This window comes from Misgurnus anguillicaudatus, chromosome 20 (assembly GCF_027580225.2).
Source record: "Misgurnus anguillicaudatus chromosome 20, ASM2758022v2, whole genome shotgun sequence".
NCBI classification, from domain to species: Eukaryota; Metazoa; Chordata; class Actinopteri; order Cypriniformes; family Cobitidae; genus Misgurnus; species Misgurnus anguillicaudatus.
The window spans coordinates 22,359,660-22,385,661 of NC_073356.2; the positions used below are offsets into that span (position 1 = coordinate 22,359,660).

Below are 26,002 nucleotides of genomic sequence, written 5' to 3' on the forward strand. Positions count from 1 at the left end.
TGTCATATTCTAATAAATATTATTTTCTAACCAATATATTTTCCCTGTTCTTGCCATTTCAGTTAAGTTAAAGGACAAGTTCAGTATCTTACACTTAAAGCCCTGTTTTCAGATTGTATATGATGAAAAAAAACGGCTTTGACTGAAATTTCGACATATTACTGCCCCGAGAATTTTCGGGTGTTTGTTGGTTCACCTCCCACAGGAACAATCCTTCCTAAAATGCATTAAACCTTCGTCTACAAAGAGTGAAACTCACCGAGTGGTCAGGGGTGTTCACTGGTATGCTCACACAAAAACCGCTGCAAAATACGCACTCCAACAGGTTTTATCTTAGTTTTTGTCCAACTCCATTGACTTGTATTAGATGTGCTGTGAGGTACGGTATTACTCCGCGCCGGGAACTTTGTTTCTATTCTTGCAATTGGCAAAGGCGGATTATCGCCACCAACTGGGCTGGAGTGTCTATTATTCAAGCTCTCAACGGAAGAATATACGGGTGTGAGGCGTTTGGAAAAATAGGTCCACAAGTTTACAACGAATGCTAAAACACCTGTTGGAAAGCATCTTTTGCAGCGATTTTTGTGCGAGCACACCAGTGAACACCCCCGACCACTCGGCGAGCCCCACGTCCCTGCAAACCAAAGTTCAATGCATTTTAGGAAGGATTCTGTCCACCCATACACCCATTGCAGAGGTGGGAGGCGAAACAACAAACACCCGAAAACCATCGGGGCAGCTGCATATGTCGAAATTTCAGTCAAAACCGTTCCATCTCATCATAAACAATCTGAAAACAGGGCTCCAAGTGCAAAATATCGAACCTGCCCCTTAATGTTGAGTCCTGCATACACGTACACACAGGTTACAAATGGCTAACACACTTCTATTCACATTCCAATAATGGACAAACCTATAAACTCAGACTCATCTGTTAACAAGAGCAGATAGGCACAATGTATGCGCATGCATCAACCCCGCAGTCCAATGCAATCCATTTAAAGTCATGCTTCATGACACCTAATTTATCAACAACACAATATAAAGTATATATAACGACAAAGTAAGAAACGCAACAGAAATAATATCTAAATTAGCATTACGCCACCATATTCAACATATTTTGTGTTGAACTCTGGGATGTTCTTTGTGTTAGTGTGAAAGTGGACAGCAGTGTTCACACATTAATGGCTTTGTATTGATGCTCGTGTAAGCTGTGTGCACACACGTGTGTGTGTGTGTGTGGCTGTTACACAGTCTGTTGCAATTCAATACACTGCGTTTGCGTGTTTGTTCCATTGAGTTGATAGTGGGAACTCTTTTGTTGCCTCCTTTTATAACACCACACCGCCACAACCACACCCAGAACTGCTGCTGCTATACCAATGATAATGGCGGCAACCATCGGCCCACGACCAAATGCACGACAGGGGTCTTCTGCACAAGCACCCTCTCCTTCCTGATGGTCCAGGGTTTGGTCTCCATCTCTTTCTATCTCATTCTGATCATCAAGGATTTCATGAACAGGGACGTGTGCTAGAAAATGATCGCTGTCATTGGTTTCCCAAGAAACCTTAATGATGGGCGTAGGCATGTTAGTAATATCATCAACAAAAACTGGCGTACTATCCATGAGTCCCATTCCTGATGGTGTGGTTGCGTGCTCCGGGTCCAAACCCTCTTGGCTCGTGCTCACGTTTTCGGGAGCGTAAGCTGGCGTGTAAATCATGGGCTTCTTGTGTATAGCAATATTATCATCAGCACTGGATTTTGATGTTGTTAGTCTTACAAAGGTGGTGGGTCTCATGTGCACAGCATTGGGTGTCTCAGTAACACCATCCAACTCAGACTTGGGTAAGTATATCTTTTTCTTCATGTCATCTTCTGTAAGTCCCTTACTAGGTTCTTCATAATATGGGCCATCTTTAACTCCAACAGGCTCCTGCTTTTCAGGTCTGGTGGTGCCGGCTTCTTTTGTGTGGATCACTTTTTTATACTTCACATCCTCAGGATTGTTGTTTACTCCTTCGATGGGTTCCTCCACAGAGCTGTCAATGTAACCTCCAGTCTCCTCTTCCACAAAGCTTTTAGTCGTATCCTCAAACACCTCCACATCTGGGCTGCCAGTGACGGTTTCCACCTCCAGTGCCGGTTCTGGAACCGCCTCAACCGTAGACACACCCCTAACTTTATCTTCTCCCTGGGAAACAGGGTATCCGTCTATCCAGGAGTCTTCTGTGCTTCCAACACTGGGACTGACAGGATCATCAGTAGGGGGATCTGTTGTTTGATCATAATCAGGATCATGTCCCTCTGTGATCACTTTAGCTGGTGTTTGGTGGTCAGATGTTTTGTCTGTCATATGGCTCTGGTCTTCAGTAGGGTTTTTAACAGAGGAGTCTGTGATGATAACTGAAGGCTCCCCTGGTACCTGGAAGCCCTCTGAGGGGAACCAAAACATATGCTTCTGACTGATCTGAGACACAGAAGATTCAGTTGCTAACACTGTTAAATCGTCATTTTCCTTAGATATGATGGTTCGCTCATGTTCTGGCTCAGAAGTGGGTTCATCTGCTTCATGATCAATGGTCTCTGTTGCACCTCCGTCATGCACCTCCCTCGGATCCGCCAAGAAATGGCTATCTGTGAACTTATCCTCGTAGTCAATGTGGCCTTCAGGATCATCTGCAACAAATAAAACATCGAGGCTCAGACAACTACACCCGAAATTCAAATAAAACATTTTAACTGCAAGGCTTGTGTGTGCTAAGCTGCCTAGTCTTGCATTTAACAACAGTGTCTTGATTAGCAAGCCCATTTGTTTAAGCAACACTGTAGTTTTTTATCTTTAAATAATGTCTCTAAAATTATTTCAGTGATAGAACAACTTTTAACTGGACAAATTGTACTGTTGCTGCAACCTGAGCAGCCTCCTAGCTGCTACAAGCACACTCTGAAAGTGGCAGTGGAGGGTAGAGCACACAGCCCCGCCCCTCCCCCTGCCTGCAGAAGAGTGTCTGATACCAGGCACTGTTGCGCTTTTCAACCACATGGGGGAGCTGTAAGTAATTTTTACATGGAAACTACATAGTGTTGCTTTAAAGATCTATACTGAAAACCAGTGGCGGCTCGTGATTGCTTTTCCGAAGGGCGCAAATTCAAAATATGTGTTCGGAGTGTCATGTGTGTTGCCCGTGTTTTCAAAATATGTGTTTGTTGCGTCATGTGAACATGTTTTGTCAAAATAAGTGCCTGCTGCACACGCGTCAAAACCGTTCACAAAATACACGCAAAACACTCCCTTAAAGCTGTAGTATACGATGTTGAAAATCGGTCTAGAAAGCCTGAGACGGTTAGTAAGTTTTAAAAAACTCATCCCGCCCCTCTGTGCTACCTGATCCCTCCCACCGGGAAACCACTGAACAACGTCACTCATTCAACGTCACTCATTGATCACTGGTAGTAAACATCAGAACAGAGATTTACCGAGCAGTGAACACATAAAGCTTTGAAGGAATGAACAATTACAATTATGAATGTAATTGACGTTATTTACTTTCACAACAACGTTTGGCATACGTTTCCCCTCATGAGCTTCAAGAAATGACTTTATAAATATAATTACTTTGACCCGTGATACGCGATGCTAAACGGCTAACATTCCAATGCCGACCGGCAGCATGGGCATGTAGTCAGACTAATAATATCATATTTATGTAACACCTCACACAATCTTTGTAAATATAATTACTTTGACCCGTGATACGCGATGCTAAACGGCTAACATTCCAATGCCGACCGGCAGCATGGGCATGTTGTCAGACTGATAATATCATATTTATGTAACACCTCACACAATCTTTGTAAATATAATTACTTTGACCCGTGATACGCGATGCTAAACGGCTAACATTCCAATGCCGACCGGCAGCATGGGCATGTTGTCAGACTGATAATATCATATTTATGTAACACCTCACACAATCTTTGTAAATATAATTACTTTGACCCGTGATACGCAATGCTAAACGGCTAACATTCCGATGCCGACCGACAGCATGTTGTCAGACTCATAAAAAGATATTTATGTAACACCTCACACAATAAAAGTATAAATAAATGCGTACCTGTTCAACAAAAGTCTGCCGTGTCGGCGTCGGTTTTCAGCCCCAAATCTCCCTGAAGCTTCCTCCAACGGTCAATGGCGGACCATATATTGATTCTACTTAGAGTCCGGCGTTTTTCAAATTTTTTTTAACCTCTGCTCTTTCTTCAACAGACTTCCTTTTTCTTCCAACCTTTACTGTAGGGACAAGCAGGGGCTGCTTGCTGCTGTCATTTAGTTTTTTTTCCATTAGTGAGATGTTGCTGCTTCGCTAGCTACCATACACTGACACAAATTTCATGTCGCAGGCAGGAGAGGGGCGGGGTGGTGTGCGATGGGGTGGAGACGCGAGCACGAGGTGGATTTTCAAATGTAGCAGGGATTGGATGAGAGCAGTTAACCAATGTAAGCTGTTCGGCCGGACAGTTTACATTGGTCAACTTATCTGCTACCATACACCCAATAGACTAAATGGATTTTTTAAATTCTTTTTTCTCTTCATATTGTTAGGATGTTACTGTAGAACCATAACCAGCATCTAAACGAGGTTATTAATAATGAAAAATCTTTGAAATCGTAGACCATAGCTTTAACAGTAAACTCTGATTACACATGAGATTATGCAACCCAGTCTCACCCCATGGCGTCAATATTTGACGACACTTGACCATGCGTCAATATGTTGACGCGGAGGGTATACCTTTCGCGTCATTTTTTGACGAACTGGGGACTTCAATACTATTTTCTTACCATTTTCGCGTCGGTTTAGGGTTAGATTTGCATAATGACATCCCTACCCAAACCTAACTCTAACCCCAACGCCAGGTGACAACTGTTTAATTTCGCGTACCTAACTCTAACCCCAACGCCAGGTGACAACTGTTTAATTTCGCGTACACTGTTAAATTTTGCTTAATCTAACCCTAAACCGACGCGAAAACGGCAAGAAAATAGGAAAGAGAATGCAACGGACGCAACAGCACTGAAGTCCCCAGCTCGCCAAAAAATGACGCGAAAGGCACACCCTCCGCGTCAACACATTGACGCATGGTCAAGTGTCGTCAAATATTGACGCCATGGGGTGAGACTGTGTAGGATTATGCGAGTATCTGGCAAACGCGAGCTTCTCTTTTATCATAAACCCTTTAGACGCATCTGCAGCAGGCACTTATTTTGACAAAACACGTGATGCACACAGGATCACTCGACGCACCAAACACATTTTTTGAAATTACAAACCACACACATAACGGGACACATACATGTTTTGATAAACATCGCATCGTGTGCCTTCGAAGAAGTCACCGGCTGCCATTGCTAAAAACCTTTTATAGTACTTTTATTGAGACTATATTGTGTTCACTTCTATGTTGGTTTTCATCACTGTTTTTAAAGAGTAAGAATCAACTGGAATTCATAGATAGGACAGAAATTACACAGCCCTTAAAAGGATCATAGCATGAAAATCTGACTTTTTCCATGTTAAAATGCTATAATTGGTTCCCCAGTGCTTCTATCAACCTAGACAGCTTGATAAAGAACAACCCAGTAACTTTGTTTTGGTAAACCATTCTCTACAAGCATGTGAAAATCTGCCCTATCCTTAGACTGTAAAAAAAGCCAAAAATGTCCGACCATGGAACATCCATGTCCGAACATCCGCCATGTTATGTAAAAACGCAGTTTGGAGCCACGGCATGCGCAGAAGGAAATGTCCGTAGAGCCGCGGTATTAAACTTACTCCCAAGCGCTCGCACGCCCAATTTAAGCACGCCAATCATAACGACACGCCCCGTCTCTATAGCATTAAATTACTAGCTAAATGAAACTTATCACAAAAATGAACACTTGAACATATATCAGCGTGATAACAACTACCTGAAATGACCAAAACCATCTTTTGGAAACTTTTATTGGAAGTGTAAATAATTTTTTTATTTAGAGCAGAGTCCCATTCGTTTGAATGGAGAGGGCGGGGTTTATGACTTATACTGCAGCCAGCCACCAGGGGGCGATCAAAGAGCCAGAGGTAGAGAACTGCGCGGGACACAATTTTCAGTCCCGCTCCCGCCCGCACCCGCAATGTTCAGTCCCACTCCCGCCCGCTTCCCGCAAAGATTTGTAATTTTTAGTCCCGCTCCCGCCCGCATCTGTGATATTTTGTCCCGCTCCCGCCCGCAAATGCCCGCAGGCAGGATGATTGGATGTTTACTTTCTGTCCCAGGAGAATTCCCGGTGGGCCGGTCTGTTTTTTGGCAACGGGGCCGGTTGTTGTCATGCCACCAGGTTGAAGGTTGCTGTCATAGGCTGCCTGCAGTCACAGCAGCCCCACCACTTTATGCCCAAATTGATTGTGTCCCGAGTCCCGACCACTTATTGGAATAATTTTTGCATTTGAGTCCATTAAGTTAGGAACATTTGTAAAACGAGTCATTCTTATCTAGCCTAGATCACAGGCCATTTAAACATTTAAAACAAGATCACAAAACAGTCCCATATTATGAACAGCATAATATTCACAATAGTAGGCTAATAGTAACCAAAACCAAAAATATAAATCTATTCGATTAGGCTACCTCGAACATTCGTAAAACATTGAGACTAAAAACTATTTGGGCTTTGAGCCTCAGTGCAGGTGTTAAACTGAAAATAGCCTGGGCCTACCGTTTAGTAATAATAATAAAAATAATAAAACTCAGCAGGTTGCTAGCATGTCTTGAAAATTACACTAATATTTAATTTGCGGGAGTGCAGCGTATCATCCCTCCCGCCCGCACCCGCAAGTGCATCTCTATCATCCCGCCCGCTCCCGCAATGACCATTTAAAATGGGTCCCGCGCCGCACTGTTTTGAATCGGGACCCGCGGGTCCCGCGGGACTCCCGCGGGAGTGCAGACCTCTAGCCAGAGGCTTCACTTTTCAAGACTTATGAGGCACACCCGGCACTATCCAACCACGGCACTGCCTTTTAGTGCACAGGGAAGAGAGAATAAAATAATTTACAGCACATTTGAGTTGGCGATTGGTGTTTGCATTTTATCAGCTAATTTGCATTTAAAACGACACACCCAAAAACGGCACATTTTTGCTTGCACCTACAAAGTGTCAATTTTAACATGCTATAATACATGATCGGTGGTGTATTTTGAGCTAAAACTTCACATATGCACTCTGGGGACACCACAGACTTATTTTACATCTTTAAAAAAAAATTATTATATGACCCCTTTAAACACATTTACAGATAACCTTTACAAAATTAATCATGGTTTCACTACAAATGAAACAAAAATCATAGATACTATAGTTAAACCACCCTGGCTACAGTAACTATTATTTCACATTGATTTAAATCTTTGACACAACCATATCAGTCAATATTTAAAATTTCAGAGTTATTTTTCACAAATGTTAAATGTTTTTTACCCAGGATGATTTTATGTAGAAAAAATATGTTGTAAATGTTTCAACATGTATTTATATATAAAAGCATGTCCAGTGTTGTATCAAGCCAAACTGCTAATGCGAGGGGTGGGGGATCAATAAAGTTGTAATCAAACAAATTTGCATTGTCATGTTTGTATTTTACCTTTGACACAATGTGACAGGCCATACCATTCTCCACAGCTATCACAGACCAGACTGAAGGCCATCTGTCCATCAGGCAGTTTGTATCCTTGGTTACAGGCATACAGAAGTTCATCACCCAGGTCTAACCCAGTTTTCCCCTGCAGATGTGAATTTGGAAATGAAGGTGGTTGTCCACATGGAGAATCTATCGGACGGAGGGGAAGCGGGACAGGATGTGTCATAGAAGAGTCTCATAAATGAAAATTCATTGCTAGGTACCCATAAGAAAAATAAATCACAGAAGAAATCTCTTTAATATTTGACATGAATAAGGATCTCATAAGGAGCAAATGAAACTGGATCTCAGATATTTCTCCTGAGAAAAAGACTAAGAAATTTCACAAATGAGAGCTCAAAAATCAATATCTAACTCTTCACCGCCAGCATTTTTCATGATTTTCACAAAAGTATAATGTCTTCCAGAAAATGCTCCTTTTTAAATATATAAACATAAAATATATGAAATAAAAGAAAAGACCCTCTGCTTTCAAACAAAAAATCCGTTTCATCCTACCTTCATGTGTTCTGTTTTTATCACCTCTCAAATATGTGTAGGTTTCATCAAAAACACCAAATTTTGAGCAAAAAGCTGAGAAATTCCATTTTTGTAAAGGACTTTTGATAGAGATCAGATGCAGAGCGATCTTTAAAACATACACGGACATACAGCTGTTTGCCCTACTTTTTATAAGTTGCGGAAGAGCGTTAACTGGTGGATAATAGCGGTATTGCAGATTGACAAGATAACTCGTCAATGGCGGGGAAAGAGTTAATATTGCTGAAGATTTCAATATGAACTTGAACATTTCACATAATATTTAAACAAATCCAGATTAATTAACATATAATCATTTCTACATTAATATTCCATGCTCGTAATGTATTTAACAATTCATTTATGTTTCTTTGTTTCTCCTAAGCAATTTCAGTGAAGTAAAGTAAAAATTTAGGAGAGAAATCTGAGACTAAGTTAATACTTAGAAGACGAGCAACCTCCAAGCAATAACATTTAAAAAATATGTGGAACATCAGACCAAACACTACATTAAAAAATGTGGATATCTTTATCATAAAAGCCCTTACAAAATTAACCATGTTTTTTGTGGTACACTCACAGAAATAAAGGTACAAAACTGTACCTTTTCTATCACTGGGGCTGTACCCTTTCAAAAAGTACAGGATTTCATTTTAGTACCTCAGAAGTATATGCTGGGACCAAAGAGAGCTTATTAGTACCTCAAAATATTAGTATCTCAAAGGTACATATAAATGTTTACACATCTGTACCTAATGGTCCATACAATGACCTTCTTAAACTTTTTCTAACAATGTAGGTCCTTAAGGTACGGTAATCTACCCAAAATTGTATTCTGTTTTGTATTCCTGTAAAGGTACCAAACAGAAACTTAGGGTACAGCCCCAGTGACAGAAAAGGTACAGTTTTGTACCTTTATTTCTGACAGTGTAAAAGTGTAGTAACTTACTACACTTTAACTTACTAGTTTTCCTACAGTTATCATGATTTTTGTTTGTTTTAACTGTAGTAAAACTCTCGGAAAATCGAAAGCTTTATGATGTAGTTACTTAGTAATATGAAACTGACCGCTATCTTTCACACAGAACACGCCCAGCCATTCAATGTCGCTGGTTACATTCTCCACCTGCACGTCAACTGTCCTTAGATTCCCCTGTACACCACTGCACACTGTGGTCCTGAAATCACACCCAAATTAGAGATACCATTTCTCATTATAAGGCAACAACAGTGACATTGTTACATTTTGCTTATATAGGCAGATAATGCTCTATAAATATGTAACACGTGGATATCCTTATCACATTGCTAATGTCTGCAAAGATTATATTGTTGTTTATCATACAGTTTGTGTCCAAGCTTGCACCCCTGTTTTAGTCTGTGTGTTATCAGTTCTATTATATTTTATACTTATTAACTGACTTGGCTGTCTGAATGAAAAAGCATGGGAGATTAAAATTTGATCTTTAAAAACTGACTTCATCGTGTTTCTGAATATACTGTGCATATCTACAGCCAAGAATGTGTCTGGTTTGCCCAAGATCTTTTATAGACAATCCTCCAAATGTTTCTGAAAGTAAGTTCCTTACCTCATCTTTTAACACTTAGCTGTGAAGTCTTTATCAGAATTATGAGTGTGTGGGTTTGTCTGGGTGCAGAGGGGGCTAAAACCATAGCTGGGTCTCTCTTGGGACATGTTAAGTTACCAGGAAACACCCAATGTCAAAGTTAAGTTATTAAGAGCTTTGCTAAGGAATGCTATCTTAAGGTTTAATTTCATTGAGGGGTCCATGTGTTATATGACATTTATTAGTCATCTTCATGCAGGAAATTTGCGTATAATCTTAATGTTGTTTAGTAAGGGAAGGTCACTCCCTTATTAAAACTTGCAGATGTAAATAGGCATAAATTTACACTTTATAATAGCAGAATAATTTTTATTTTGGAGGCCAAGTCCCACTATTTGTCAGAATGACTAAAAAAGTATCTATTTACTATTTATCTATGTAAAATTATTTTTACATGTAAGCTTTCTCTAAAAAGTTAAATCAACTTAAAAAATTACTTCAAGTGGTAATTAAAGGTGCAGTGTGTAAATTTTAGCGGCATCTAGTGGTGATCCTGCTAACCCCTCGCTTTTGGGTTTTGAAACACATAGAGAAGCTATGGTAGCCGCCACCGGACAAATACTTTGTCCGTTAAGGGCTTCTGTAGAAAAATGGCGGCACAAAATGGCGACCCTTGGTGTATGTAGATAAAAACGTCTCATTCAAGGTAATAAAAACATAACGGTTCATTATGAAAGGTCATTATACACCCCTGATAATATAGTTTTGTATATGATTTTGCATTTCTGTCAAGAGATCCTTCTAAAAATTACACACTGCACCTTTAATTTTACATTTTTCACTCAAAGTATTTTCACTTAAACATATAAGTTGAAAAAAGTCATTGTTTTTTAGGTGTTACCAATTGAAGTCATTTTTTAAGTTGATCCAACTTTTCACTTTTTACAGTGTGTTTCCGAAAGCAAAAATAGTACCCCCTCCATATATTTAAACACCTCTGAAGGTATGAAATCAAAAGCAATGTAATTGATTTTTGTAAGTGTGGTTAAACTGTCCTAATACTTTTTTTGGGCTCTTGGATACATTCCACTTTACACAGAATAGATGGTTTTGAATCACATTTCGGATGTGATAATTATTTTGAGACTGGTGCTCAGTGGTACAGAAATACATTAAGGAAAAGGAGCAGTACAAAAAATGAAGTGAGTGAAGGTGTCGATGTGTTCTTTTAAAGCGGCTCGGGTCCATTTCTCACAGGCCCTGACATTTCTAAGGTGCAAATAGAAATGGTCCACCTGTATTCACAGGTAGGATTCAGTCTTTCTTTCAATCACACACGCACAGATGCACGCACACACACATACACACACACACACACACAAAATACATACTGTACTGTAAAATGCACAAGCTGTATCTCATTTTCACATTTTAATAATGCACAGTGACCATTCACGACAACCACATGCACTTTGACCGACAGCATAAACCCAGGGGAGGTTACAAAAATATCTTAAATCTGTTCTTCAGGTAAAGTTCTTACCCTATGCTTGGCCCGGAGAGCCAACCACGCGAACAGGCTGAGAAGGCACATTCCAACACTGCATGATGCAAATCCTCCTTTGATGCCACCTGGGCCCCTTGAGCCATACAAGCATTTGTTGCTGCCTCGAAGCCCGTCTCATGTCCACCTTTTGAACCATTTTCCAAATCCAGTAAGAATACACCTCCTAATGAGGGGATTGATAGACACATACAGCGTTATTCCTAAAATTACATTAATGACATCACATTACCTCAAACAGAGGAATAGAGAAGGGCATCAGAATGCAAGGATATACTTAGTTTGAACCACATCAAGCTGATATAAATGGTATGAATGGTTTGAATTCATCACAAAAGTATGTCAAAAGTCTCAAAAATTAGTTACTATGTTAACATTTACTTGTAATTGTTTTTGGGACAGCAGTTGTGTGAAGCTGTACCAACAGACAATTGAGAAAAAAAGAATATAAAGGAACAAAGGATCAATGTGTGCAGGTGGGATTGTTAGTCTAGTCCACATACGCATACAAATCCCAGTCATTCCATCACATTCACACTTACAGCATCCCGATGAATCTTCCAGAAACCAGCTTGTTCACTACATCATTACGGGTTTGTCAGTTTCACACAAAGGAACTAAAAAACTGAGTCAATTCCTGTATAAACCCTCAGAAACAGAGCTCACACCGAGCTTACAGATACCTTTGGTCCTGCGTCACTGAAACTGTGGCAGAGAAAAGCATTGCAGTTATAAAGAAATTAATTATTATGATAAAGACTAATTTAATAAAAAAAAAAGACGACATGGTCATATCACCATATATTAAGTGTATTTAAATTATTATGTTTAGCATGTCAGTAATGTTATTTTGATGTAAAATTATTTGTTATCTCCTTAACATACAGTTTACATCATTGTTTAAGATAAATTATTAATGAATAGATAGCAGGTTGGTGTAAGTGAGGTAAATCGAGTCTGAGTCATGTTCAAAAAGATCTGACTCATCAAACCTACTAACCCTCCACAAACAACCTGTCATTTATCAATCCTTTGTAACAAATTCATTAGTGTCACATTGATGAGTCTGTTATGCTGATGTGAAAATATCATGGGTTTTGTGTTGGATGAGCATGAAATTCATTCAATGAATGAGATTTTAGCTCAAATGTATTTGAACTCTAAAAGCAACTTAAAATCAGACAAAAAAGAGCTTATGTGAAGAGAAGAGAAGCCAGCCAACCAAATAACTTTTAACAAATGTTACCAAAAACCCCATGCTCCCATAACACATTTAAATTCTATTCTATTCTATTCTATTCTATTCTATTCTATTCGGTTGTATATTTGATATCTACACTTAAAATTTTTTGTTTTGTTTCACGCCATGGTTGGGTCAAAATTGACATTCTGTGTTCATTTAAACCAACAATTAGGTTTGTCCATATTTGGCTAAAAAACTCAGCATGCATGTGAACAACTGACTCAAATTTCAGCTTTTAATGTTTAATGGAAATATACTCATATCTTAATTAACAAACCAGCACATAAACATTAAGAACAAATATTACATACATTCACACCACTCTCTAAATGTTAAAAGCCTGAACACACATGTGGGCATCCATTCATCACATCAGCCGAATGTGTATTACAGGGGCGCGTGAAACAAATTACCGCACCCAAATCATCAAGAGAAACCCACCGTCTGCGCGAGAGTGACCGACTGTTAACCAAGCAATGTATCCCAGCAGCGACAGCAGCTCCAGCTCTCTATTACGCGCTCGCCCCATCCTATAAGGTGGAACAGTCAAGGGGCAAACTTTTCCAAACTTAATAGTAAAGGTGAAATTTCCAGTTTATTTGCGCACTCCAAAGGAATAGGTCCGAAGGGTTGGATAGCCCAGAGAAAAGATCTAATAGACGCAGTGGCAGAGGTGCAAGGGGAGGTTTATCTGACCGAGAACTACATTACCGAGCTGCTGGTGCGCTCGTGCGAAAACTCGCACGGCGTTGTCAGTAAATACGTCATGACTCAGAACCTGTGCAGTGGCGCATGAGAACACAGGCGCGAAACACTGGGATTGTTCCCGTGCCGTAGGGAGCCGGGCGCATAATGGTTTGTGCTCCCCTGGCACAGAGAAAGGTTTGCCACCGTGTAATGTGTTTTTTCTTCTCATGACTGGAGTCTTAATTTTGGTGCGTCTTGTCACCATAGCGCGCCTGGCTGCGTGTCAGTTCAGAGCGGGACAAAACCAACTGCGCCTGAAAGAGATCCAGTTAAATTCTTGGGGCCAACCTCAAGACACGGTCACTTTGATGAAGCTGCCCAATATGGGCGCTATTGGACACTATGAGAGACGAAAGCATAAAAGGTGCCTTTGCCCCCCACAACCACCCACCAACACACACCCAACTCACATTCATACAATTGTAAAGGTTTTGTGTGTATGTGCTGGAGAAAGAGAAAGTGAGTTTGAATTAGCAGGCTTGTTTGTTATTTTAGCCAGGACTGTGGCAGCACAGGCTGGGTATGTTCCTTTGCGCTAGCAACGCAACGAGTTCGACCCTCACAACACAAATGTTGGGTTGTTTAAACCAAAAATACGGATAAACAAAGCTGTCAGGTGTAAATGAACAAATGCTGTTTTTAAACTCAAATATGGACATTTTATGATGGATTCGGATGGAGTGCGGATGGATTTGTCCATATTTTACCCTAAAACGCAATAATTTTTAAGGTGCTTGCTGATAAAAATCAAGGCAGTGTAAGTAGCTTTAAATGTTTGCAAAAGAAATTGAAAATGTATGTCTGAACAGGGCACTAACAGAGTTAAAGACTCTAAATAATTGGCTTATTATATCACCAGGCTTTAGCCAAGCAATTACAGCTTAAGGACGCAGACACACACATACACGACAGCAATCACTTCATATCTCTTAAAATAGACTTTCCCACTGCACACGTCATGTCCTGACAGAATAATGACTGTAAACGGAAAATATTTAGAGACTATTCACAGACTGAAAATCATAAAAGACCATTTTAAGCTCAGCTCCAGCATCTCTCTTGCCCCCTCTGCTGTTGTGCAGGTACAGGGCAATACAAAAACAAATATCCCTATTATATATTACTAAAAAATAATCTTTCAATAAATCAGACTTGACTTTCAATTGCTTGCCTGTGCAACTGAAAAAATAAAGAATAATAATATTAATCTTACACAACTCTAATATATATATATATATTACATTAGTGTTCTAAAATGTCCTGTATCATCTAATATAACCAAATATCTCAATTTCCCTTTGGCTCAAAAATTATATCTCAGGAAAGCAGCTGCAAAAGGCCCATTTATAGAAAAAAAGGTGATTTAGAAAAAGACCAACTATAGATTAAATGTAGAGAGGGGGCTAAGGATCTGAAGGGCATGTTTAAGAAATAAATATTATACTAAATATTTATTTATAATTTTATTTCATTGTGTACATGATTCTAACTGATAATAGAAAATATCTGACCACTATGCCATGTCTGTGATTCAATGGTGCTTCACCTGTGTCATTCTGTTGGTCAGTGTTAAATCATGTGCTTTATCTGTGTCATTCTGTTGGTCAGTGTTAAATCATGTGCTTTATCTGTGTCATTCTGTGGGTCAGTGTTAAATCTTGTGCTTTATCTGTGTCATTCTGTGGGTCAGTGTTAAATCTTGTGCTTTATCTGTGTCATTCTGTGGGTCAGGTTAGCACATGCCTATCAGACACTGCAGGCAGGGGTAACTTCTGTACCTCAGTAATTATTATTATGATAGGCATCATGTGTTTCTATTTGTTATAGGCTACCCATTTACTGTAACATTGCCAGATTGTCACTTAAGTAGCATAGGTTAAGATTTCTGGCTCAATAACGCTAATGTATTTGTACACACATGTATTAGAACTTTAGATTTATCTCAAATTATCTAGTAAGTGAGGTTATTTATGAATTGTCAAAATTGATATGGAAATGTACTTTATTGTTAACATTAATTAACTGATGGAAATGTGTTTCATAAATCCACTGATATTTGGAGATATTAATAATGGACATAATTAAATGTATAGTATTTAGTCTGAACAAAAACATGAATCAATTTTTATTAATAATGGACATAATTAAATGTATAGTAATTAGTCCAATCACAAATATTAATCCATGTTGTTAAAAAAAAATTCTTTAAAGAAAATATCATAATTTTTAAAGACAGCAATAAATATTCGCGACTGTAAATGTAATAAAATAAATGCTTTAACATTGTAATATTATGCAAAATATATGCTTCCATGCCCGCTGCACGCTCATCATAAGTACACGCATGTGCAGACATCCTCCGGAACCTCGTTTTATTAACTAAAATGAAATTACCCTGCAACATAACCTGCTCCTGAACAGGTTATCTTCAGAGAGTCAGTTGCTATGGTTACTTACATAACCCGAAAGTTACCTCCGTTTTTGGAACCGAAGGCAGAGGTTATCCGCTTACTTACTCTTAAACTTAAGTCACATAACCTGCTTTCTGGAATACACCCCTGTGCAACCCATGCATCATAATCAAAACAAATCCACCACGCGTGTTTTCCCCGCAAACGTGACGTCACGCCACTCTTTTGAGCCCTTTGAGAGCATTCGAGCACATAATTCCCCTTTTAATAAAAACAAAGTTTCCTTACACTTACTGGCCACACACCTATTAAATTATACTGGTGGGGGTTAAAAATTAAGCACATAATCACGCAGCATTGTGCGCCCGAGCGGAAATGTAGTCAGAGCGCAGCTCGGGAGGCGGAAGTGAGGTTACAGCAGCAGTCTGCTCCGTCCATGTTATTATTGTTATTTTGGCTGTGTGATGGTTCACGGCGGAGCGCGCGGACGGCGGCCAGCCCGGGTTTTCTCCGGTTACCAGCGCACACGGGAACGGCTAGCAGGACACGCGTTACACCGTCCCGTGAGGGTTTGATTTGCGACGTTGACAATACGCGTAAACGTTGCGGTGCGCAGCGCTCGCCTCGGACTGTCTTTATTATTGACACGGCAACAGACATGAACGGCATTACCAAGAGCAGATTTGAGGTAACTCATAGCGAATAAACCGTGAGCGTGGTTGTTAAGCTCTTTTAGTTTGCCCAAGGAAACAAAATCGGGCGGTGGCAGGCTGTCTGGGGGATGACAGTGTGTTTGAGCGTATGTTTTGTGCTGGTGTGCGCGCTTGCCAGCGTGCGTGCCCGCGCGTGTATGTCTGCAAGGCACTGTGTGTTTTGGACTCTAGTTTTACGTACCGTGCTTAGGCTTTTGTTCGTCAAGGGTAATCCCGTCCTAACACAACGGCACCAGCTGACTGTCAGCAACGGGCACTGCGCCTGAATCCGTTTAACGCTGGAGTTGGCTGCTGTTCTCGGAGTTTATAGCTGATAGGCTTGCGTACATGCCCTGAATGCTGGGGCTTGAGAATATGTCACAAACCAGCAGTATTATCTAATACTAACTTTGTCTAAATTAGTGGTTGATGAAAAATGTATGTATTTAAAATGTCATAAAACTGGGGCCCCCTGGCACAATCTCGCAGGCCCCCAATTTTATGACATATTATAAAATACATTAATTTTTCATAAATTCTATGTAATTAAACATCAGATAAAGGCTACCAACTAACAGTACTACATTGGATAATTTAATATGTTTTGTTAAATTAAAATTCTAAGTTTTAGAGGGGGGCGCACGCTGAGAAAGACACTACTGCAGATGATTCCTATAGTAGGACTAAACCAAGGCTTGGGTGGTACGGCGTTGAGCGCTTTAAATGTGTAAAGACAAAACTGGTGTTTATAATAAGTTTATATAATGTGTGTCTTTTATTTCATATTGTTTGAGGTGTTCTCATTCAGTGATGAGGCCCCAATCAACAAAAAACTTCCCAAAGAGCTTCTGCTCAGGTGAGTTAATTACAATAAGACATAGATTACGAATAGATTACATTTTTGATTACAAATTACATTCTATCTATCTCAGGATTTTTTCCTACCTGGATGTAGTTACATTGTGCAGGTGTGCTCAAGTATCCAAGGTATGCTTCTTTAGTCAAAATTGATCAAAATGGTAATTCATTTAAAAGAAGGAAGTTAGCTAACAGTGCTTCCTCATTCCCCCTTCCTATGTGGATGAACAGGCATGGAATGTTCTCGCATTAGATGGAAGCAACTGGCAGAAGATCGATCTCTTCAACTTTCAGACAGATATTGAGGTGATCAGCAGCATGTGATGTTGTAATGTATGTGTTGTGTACATCACATGTTTCTGTTTGTGAGACCATGCGTGCGCCCAAGCTTGTAAATTATTGGATTATAATCACTTTGTTAAATTTGTTTGTATGTGCTCTGTAAATTGTCAATGTCTGTGGGTGTTATGCATGGGTCAGTAGACTTTCCTGATCCTTCATGGCTGGATTCTCTTTCTGTATCTTCCTCTCTTAGGGTCGTGTGGTGGAAAACATCTCAAAGCGATGTGGAGGTTTTCTGAGGCAGCTCAGTTTAAGGGGCTGCCTCAGTGTAGGAGATGCCTCTATGAAGTGAGTTACATGAAAAATTGTGTTTATTGTAGCATGCCTTGTTGAAAAAATCAAATGGCATTTGTGTGTTATTGTTTATTGTATTATTGTTATTTAATAAATGTATCACTGACATTTTATTTGATTGACAGGACCTTTGCTCAGAATTGTCGCAACATTGAGCATTTGAACCTTAACGGTTGCACAAAGATCACAGATTCCACCTGCATCAGCCTTAGTAAGTTCTGTTTCAAACTCCGCCACCTCGACCTGACCTCCTGCGTGTCCATCACCAATCATGCACTTAAGGCTGTAAGTGAGAGGCAGCTATAAAAATCTAGATGCCCAAAACTTACTAATGTTTTAGTGTTTGGGTTAGTGCAAAATGCATTAATTGTATCTTAATAAAGTTTCACAATTCTCCGTTTTAATAGGATCTTGTGTCCAATATAAGAAATGTTATTAAATCCATAAGTCTGATTTTTTTCTTCCTATTTTATTATTTTATGTATTAAATAGGTGACTTGTTAATGGTTAAAAAGTAGCAGTATGTCTAGATTATATGGTACAAGCCGGTGAAACTGGAAATTCTAAGGAACAATCATTAACTCATTGTTAGACATTTCAGGTCCTGCTCCCATAACCTAGCAACACAATACAACAGTTTTAACTTCAAAGGCAGAAAAAGTTTAATGTAATGTCTTAACGTATGTTTTCTCACAAAATGTGCGTTTACACTGGTATGTCTATTGAATGAATATATGCATATATATATTTATGTAGGAAACAATTGTAATAAAAAATGTACCAATTGAAACTACACAACAAAAGAACAATAAAAGTAGGCGACTAGGCGTAAATCAAAATGCATATATATATATATCTTTAGAAATGTTGGCCCATATTGATAGGATAGCATCTTGCAGTTGATGGAGATTTGTGGGATGCACATCCAGTGCCCGAAGTGGGGGCCATTTTGGTACAGTGAACTCATTGTCATGTTCAAGAAACCAATTTGAAATGATTTGAGCTTTGTGACATGGTGCATTATCCTGCTGGAAGTAGCCATCAGAGGATGGGTACATGGTGGTCATAAAGGGATGGACATGGTTAGAAACAATGCTCAGGTAGGCCGTGGCATTTAAACGATGCCCAATTGGCACTAAGGGGCCTAACATGTACCAAGAAAACATCCCCCACACCATTACACCACCCCCAACAGCCTACACAGTGGTAACAAGGCATGATGGATCTATGTTCTCATTCTGTTTACGCCAAATTCTGACTCTGAATGTCTCAACAGAAATAGAGACTCATCAGACCAGGCAACATTTTTCCAATCTTCAACTTTCCAATTTTGGCGAGCATGTGCAAATTGTAGCCTCTTTTTCCTATTTGTAGTGGAGATGAGTGGTACCCGGTGGGGTCTTCTGCTGTTGTAGCCCATCTGCCTCAAGGTTGTGCGTGTTGTGGCTTCACAAATGCTTTGCTGCATACCTCGGTTGTAAGGAGTGGTTATTTCAGTCAAAGTTGCTCTTTTATCAGCTTGAATCAGTCGGCCCATTCTCCTCTGACCTCTAGCATCAACAAGGCATTTTTGCCCACAGGACTGCTGCATACTGGATGTTTTTCCCTTTTTACACCATTCTTTGTAAACCCTAGAAATAGTTGTGCGTGAAAATCCCAGTAACTGAGCAGATTGTCTGGCACCAACAACCATGCCACGCTTAAAATTGCTTAAATCACCTTTCTTTCCCATTCTGACATTCAGTTTGGAGTTCAGGAGATTGTCTAGACTAGGACCACACCCCTAAATGCATTGAAGCAACTGCCATGTGATTGGTTGATTAGAAAATTGCATTAATGAGAAATTAAACAGGTGTTCCTAATAGTCCTTTATGTGAGTGTAGTACTGTGCAAAAGTCTTAGGCCACCAGCACCAGACTTGTTGTTTTAGAAGTTTTAATTTCCATCCATATTTCTTTTTCAATCTATTTTATGATTGAAATATGTACAAAAAAATAAAATTTTCAGGACTTAATGTCTTCTTTAGGCATCGTCTGTGTTTAGTGTGACCTCTCTTGGCACTAAACACATCTTGAGCGTTTTTGAGCAAAATAAAGTAAAAAGACTAATTTCTTTAAAATTAGGATTTAATTTTATTAAGGTTTAAAAGATCCTGCAGTTTCCTGCTACTGCTCAAGTGGAAGATGAGTTTACCCTAAAAACTTGACACATCAGTTTACATTTTTATACAGTTTTTAATACTACTGTATATACACATTTCCTGTATTTTCTGGATCCATTCTCTTGAAGAGACTGAGAAATAATTATGTATGATCACTATAACATTGCAAAAACAACAAATCTAATTGTGGCATGGTGGCCTAAGTCAGTATTGTGTATATATATGCATTATGAAAAAAGTTCACATTTACGCCCACTTTTATTGTTGTTTTGTTGTGTAGTTTTGAATTACAATTGTTTCCTACATAAACTGTTTTCTGGGTTTTTAATGTTTGCCATGCCTCTATCTGTGTGCTAGTGAGGGCTGCCGTATGTTGGAGAATCTTAACTTGTCCTGGTGTGATCAGATCACGAGTGATGGCCTTGAGGCTCTTAGCCGTGGTTGCACAGGTCTCAGAGCTCTGTTCCTAAGAGGCTGCACACAGGTACAGAAACACACAAAGACTAACAGCAGCTTCACAGTAGTATAGCATGGTAGAGTGTCAAATGATGGTTGTTTTATGTGTTATTTCAGCTTGATGATACAGCACTTAAGCACCTTCAAAAGCACTGTCCCGAACTCACGACAATCAACATGCAGTCATGCACGGTAAGACTAACTTAATACTGTACTGAGTTTGAATTTTATATTATGTGGCATAAGTAAATGTATTAAACGGTTTAGTAATCTTCCACCTTTAATTTTAATTTGATCCTGATTTGAGGAGTCATTATCACATAAAAACATTTTTCATTTATATCCGTCAACGCGTGTCTTGTTTTCTGCGGATATGCACAAGAGTCTAGATAGTACACTAAGATGGCTTATCCGTCTTGCAGCAAATCACAGACGATGGCTTTGTGAGTTTGTGCCGAGGCTGTCACAAACTGCAGATGGTGTGTGTGTCGGGCTGCAGCAACATCACAGACGCCTCTCTCACCGCCCTCGGCCTGAACTGCCAACGGCTCAAGTAAAGCTTTCGTTCATCCGTACGCAGATAAGAGCGTGCGCACACGCACACAGAGTCATTCATTTACTTTGTGTGTGTTTTTTACTCAAGATCCTGGAGGCTGCTCGCTGCTCACATGTTACTGATGCTGGTTTTACAATTCTTGCCAGAGTGAGTAATCGCAAAAACTGAGAAAACATCAACTTGTGTATTTGGAGAGCATGCTTTGTTTTCCTGAACTCTGGGTTATACGTAACAGCATTGTTGATACTTCTTAGTTTTACACAGACTTTGCCGTCTGTTTTAGAATTGTCATGAAATGGAGAAGATGGATTTAGAGGAATGTATTGTGGTGAGTTTAAGGCCTTAGATATATTCACAATTGTGACTATGTTTATTTACTAAAAGAAGAACATTCTGTGAAAACACAACCTTGATATCTTTAACTCTTTCCCCGCCAGTGTTTTTTAAAAAACGTTGCCAGCCAGCGCCAGCATTCTTATGATTTTCACAAAAGTTTAATGCCTTTCAGAAAAATGTATTCTATAAATATATAAACATACAATATATCACATAAGGAACAGATGCTCTGCTTTCAAACAAACAAAAAAATCATCCTATCTTTTCTTTTATAACCTCTTTAAATATGGGTAGGTTTCTTAAAAAATAGCAAATTTTGAGCAAAAATCTGAGATAATTGCATTTTTTAAGGACTTTTGTTAGATATTAGATTTAGAACGATAATCAAAACATTTTCAGAGTTTTAACTGTTTTTGAATTTGTGGATGCTTGAAGAGCACCTATCATCCAATTCACAATTTTACACTTCCTTTGGTGTGTAGGTGTGTATTAGTACATGTTAACGATATGCAAAAGGTACAAACCACAAAGTAAACGATGACGCGAGTTATTGTCTCCAACGTAAATCCCTTTTCTTGGACTACAACAAACACGCTCATCGACATTATCATAATTCCTCCCGCATCGGACTCAGCCTGTAAGTTAACTCCTGTTAGCATTGCATTGTGAGCAAATCTTTCAAACATGGTAAGGAGCGTCATATTTCTTGCTGGTATTGGTACAGGGTTCCCACGGGTCCTTGAAATCCTTGAAAGTTTGTGAATCTGGGGGAAAAATTCAAGGCCCTAGGAAGTTTTTGAAAATATTCCCTGTGTAGAGTAGGATAATATCATAAAAATTCTAGACTTTTTAAGCACATGTGTTAAACTGTTGCTTTAAATGCTTATATCTACTGTATGGGAATGTTGATTCATACCAAAATGCTTTTTTTTTGCATAGTTGTGTTTGACACATGAAAATGTCTCGGGTTACGCATGTAACTGTTGTACCCTGAGAAGGGAACGCGACACTGCGTCTTCCTTGCCATACTTCCTGCGTCTCTGTAACGCCGTCTTTGGCAATATTTCAGATAGCGATATACTTCCTGTCTCCCGTGTCACCCTGTCTTTGTCGTTAAGCCTCACCATTAGTTGAATTTGATATACACATTCAGACGCCCTGGAGGCGTCCCCAAAGTGTCACCACAGTGATGCAGTGCGAGTTCCCTCGAAAGGGAACTGTATAAATGTACCTTTAAAGGTAACATAATGTAACCTTGCTCTTACTTGAAAAGTGTCCCCACATTAGTCCTTGAATTTGAGGGTATTGGACCTGGAATATCCTTGAACGGGCCTTGATTTTGAAGTTAGCTAAGGTGTGGGAACCCTGTGTCAATGGCGAGGAAAGTGTTAATATTGACAAATTAAAGCCATGTCAAATGTGAATGATGCTCCTTATCTCAAAATTCACAATCAGGGGTCACATTTCTTCCTTTAAATCTGCAGAATTGTCAAAAAAATTATTTTGTCTTGACTTAGTTATTGGTCAATGCCAATAATCTCTAAATGGCCAAATATTGGTTAATGTGTTAGTCTCACAGTTGCGGTTTTATTTGTGTGGTTTCAGGTAGATTATTTTATTACTTTTTTGTTTCCTTGCAATAGCTAATCTTGGTATGTAGGTATGCTAATTTTATTGATGTGTCTGTGGCACTTATTTTGGTAACTGATAACACACTGGTTCAGCTCTCAATCCACTGCCCTCGGCTGCAGGCGCTGGTGAGTGCCAAGAAGTGCTTGCTTAGTAGAACGTGTGGGGGAGTTTTCTTCATACTTATTTATGGCTTTCTCTAAAAGAATTATAGACCATACTTTTGTTTCCTGGAAACTCAACAGATTTTTTTTATCTGCCTATATGTGTGGTCTATAGAGTCTGTCTCACTGCGAGTTGATAACGGATGATGGAATCAGGCACCTGAGCAGCAGTGTTTGCGGTCAGGAGCGTCTGCAGGTCGTAGAGTTGGACAACTGCCCTCTGATCACAGATATCACACTGGAACATCTCAAGAGTTGCCAACGTCTAGAACGCATAGAGCTCTATGACTGCCAGCAGGTCACCCGCGCGGGCATCAAACGCATCCGGGTGTGTTAAACAAAGTCGCTAGACTATGTAAAGCAAAATGATCCACAACAATCTTTAAAAAAGTTTTGCAAAACTATTCCTGAGCATATATGTTATTGTGTTTCATGCAAACTGAGTTGGTCACTTGATTCCTATTTTTGTCATGTGTTACGCCCAAAGCAAAAATGTATTAATATTGGCTTGTTTCTCTCATAGGCTCACCTTCCTGAGATTAAAGTTCACGCCTACTTTGCACCGGTCACACCCCCTCCTTCAGTGCATGGTGGTGGCCAGCGTCTCTGCCGATGCTGTGTCATACTCTGACAGAAGGAGGGGCCTCATAGTGATGACACAGAAAGTCGAGCTGCCCCTGCTCCACACTACTATGAGACTCTGTGTGGGGTTGTGGCTATAGGAGGCATCGCTTGATCACCGAGCGGTTGCCTGGCAACAGGATGGACCCGAAAAAGTTACGCAAAATAAATACAATGCAACGTGACATATAAATACTACGTACATACGATACCACCTACTGGATATACAAGAAGAAAATCAAGGAGCTACCATGTAAAATATTTCATATTTGGATATATAAAAAAAGACATCTGAGGAAGTGCTTAAAGCATTATGGAACTACTGAATGAATGAAGGCACACTGAATGCCACCCTGTAAACTAAACAGTGTTTACGCCTCGCTCCTCCGCAACCGATAGGAATGCGTTTTCTCACGACGAGAGAACCGAAAGAAAAACAGGAGGATACAAGTCACTTCTGGAATTCTGCAAGATACACTTCCCATTGATTGATCATGTGACTTTCTCATACACGGGAGCAGGACGTTTGAGTGTTTTTGTCTGGTTTGTGTGTGAGTGCAAAATACATATAGAAAATGAAATATAACACTAAAACAAATCAATCCATATTAAACCTGGAGTAAAATGGCTTTTTCTGTTAGTGCTCACCTTAATTTTGAAATGAAAAATAATATTATGAATGTGAGCGAATAAGGGAAGAGAGAAGGACCGAGATTAAGTTTTTTATTTAGTTCCAGGTTGGAATTAAATTAAAGTCAAGAATGATGTGAATGTTAAGTTTTAGATAATAAACGAGGGTGGGATACATCAGGAATAGATTAACTTTTGAATTTCGCAATGTTTCAGTGCAATATTAAAAACCCAGGCATATGTAATTGTGGTATATGACAAGATTCATAACACTCCTTATTCAGACATATTCTTGGCAAACGACTTCAAATATTCTCATGGCATAGCGTCTCTGCTTTCATAGCCAAACCCTGTGTCCTATTTACTTTATATTTACTTCCAACTACATGCCATTGAGCTTATAGATCAGATCTCAAAATTTGACAGTAGCAATTATTCAAGACAAAATTATTGACTTTTTCTAATGCAGCTGTAACTGTCAGATGGTTTAATGCCTAACATTGCATTTTTGTCTAAATACATGTTGAGTCTTGCAGATGCTGAGTGCATCATCTAATCGATGGATGTTATTTGGTTCGAGTGCCTTTGATTTTGCATTTGAGGGAAGGGGTGAAATTACAGCCACAGAAATGATTGACTCAGGGTTGGGGTGTAGTCAATTTTTTTCCCATTTAGTTGGTTTTTACTGTTGGATATGAGCATAATGTTGATACATCAGTGATTCCAGTAATCCTCATCTCAATCATGCACCCAATGCTAAAAATGGAAAGTGACAAGTAACAAGTAAAGTTTGTTGTGTATTCGGTTGCTCTCTTTCTCTCCCATATTTCTTTTTTGACAAAGATAAATCGTTACCTGAATGTCCTTGTGTTGGTTGTTAATGTGACATTTCTTTAAATAAAATGTCTGAGCAGTGTGTCACATTATGGATTGGTTAGTTCATGTTTTTTCTTATACACCCTTTGTTTTGGTTTTGCACCCTCTGAATCAGATACATTTTTGTAAATTTTGGGCTGTGGTAATTTTATTATGTCAAAGTATACTAATAGTTTTAGTATGATATTTTAAATATTTTAAAAAATAGTTTCCACAAATCCTATGCATTTGAACCACAGATATACTGTCACAGAGGTATTTGGTATTTTTATTTGTCTTGAAGTCCTGCCTACCATATATAAAAATATGTGCTCTTATATTCCCTGAAAATTTTTTTCATTCAATTTACTCAATTTTTAAAGGAAAGTGGTTGCAATTAATTTATTTAAGCTATGTTAAACAAACAAACAAAATTAGAAAAATAAAATAAAAAAACTTTTGTTAATGTAGCTTAAATGAATTGATTGCAACCATTTACCTTAAGGAATTTTAGTAAATTGAATGAATCATTTTTTTCAGTGTGCTTTAAGAATATAGCTTATTTAGCACATAATCAGCATCTTGATTCAAAGTGCATTGAAAAA

The 26,002-nt window shown here is 39.1% G+C and overlaps 2 protein-coding genes across 2 annotated transcripts; one reads left to right on the forward strand and one right to left on the reverse strand.

The window, feature by feature from the left end:
* Positions 1 to 259: 259 nt before the first annotated feature.
* Positions 260 to 13,514, reverse strand: susd5 (sushi domain containing 5). The gene is made up of 5 exons (XM_055219691.2): positions 13,087 to 13,514; positions 11,382 to 11,568; positions 9,339 to 9,448; positions 7,695 to 7,880; positions 260 to 2,685 (listed from the first exon to the last, which is right to left on the reverse strand). The coding sequence occupies exons 1-5, from the start codon at positions 13,172 to 13,174 to the stop codon at positions 1,250 to 1,252; spliced, it is 2,007 nt and encodes a 668-aa protein (XP_055075666.2). The 5' UTR covers positions 13,175 to 13,514; the 3' UTR covers positions 260 to 1,249.
* Positions 13,515 to 16,175: 2,661 nt separating this feature from the next.
* fbxl2 (F-box and leucine-rich repeat protein 2) lies at positions 16,176 to 25,468 on the forward strand. The gene is made up of 14 exons (XM_073858311.1): positions 16,176 to 16,491; positions 17,290 to 17,351; positions 17,428 to 17,482; positions 17,585 to 17,659; positions 17,889 to 17,983; positions 18,115 to 18,277; positions 20,506 to 20,634; positions 20,724 to 20,798; positions 21,029 to 21,154; positions 21,244 to 21,309; positions 21,446 to 21,483; positions 23,192 to 23,255; positions 23,407 to 23,619; positions 23,815 to 25,468. The coding sequence occupies exons 1-14, from the start codon at positions 16,240 to 16,242 to the stop codon at positions 23,920 to 23,922; spliced, it is 1,521 nt and encodes a 506-aa protein (XP_073714412.1). The 5' UTR covers positions 16,176 to 16,239; the 3' UTR covers positions 23,923 to 25,468.
* The last annotated feature ends 534 nt before the right edge of the window (positions 25,469 to 26,002 follow it).

What these genes read in the sequence shown, in the direction of transcription:
- susd5 (XM_055219691.2), bottom strand. Translation starts at nt 13,174, where the DNA reads ATGGGGCGAGCGCGTAATAGAGAGCTGGAGCTGCTGTCGCTGCTGGGA. An exon ending in CTCTCCGGGCCAAGCATAGG is followed by an intron (nt 9,449 to 11,381) that starts GTAAGAACTTTA and finishes GTGTGATTTCAG; the next exon opens with GACCACAGTGTGCAGTGGTG. An exon ending in CCTGTCACATTGTGTCAAAG is followed by an intron (nt 2,686 to 7,694) that starts GTAAAATACAAA and finishes TATTTGTTGCAG; the next exon opens with ATGATCCTGAAGGCCACATT.
- fbxl2 (XM_073858311.1), top strand. Translation starts at nt 16,240, where the DNA reads ATGTTATTATTGTTATTTTGGCTGTGTGATGGTTCACGGCGGAGCGCG. An exon ending in ACTTTCAGACAGATATTGAG is followed by an intron (nt 17,660 to 17,888) that starts GTGATCAGCAGC and finishes TTCCTCTCTTAG; the next exon opens with GGTCGTGTGGTGGAAAACAT. An exon ending in GTAGGAGATGCCTCTATGAA is followed by an intron (nt 17,984 to 18,114) that starts GTGAGTTACATG and finishes TTTGATTGACAG; the next exon opens with GACCTTTGCTCAGAATTGTC.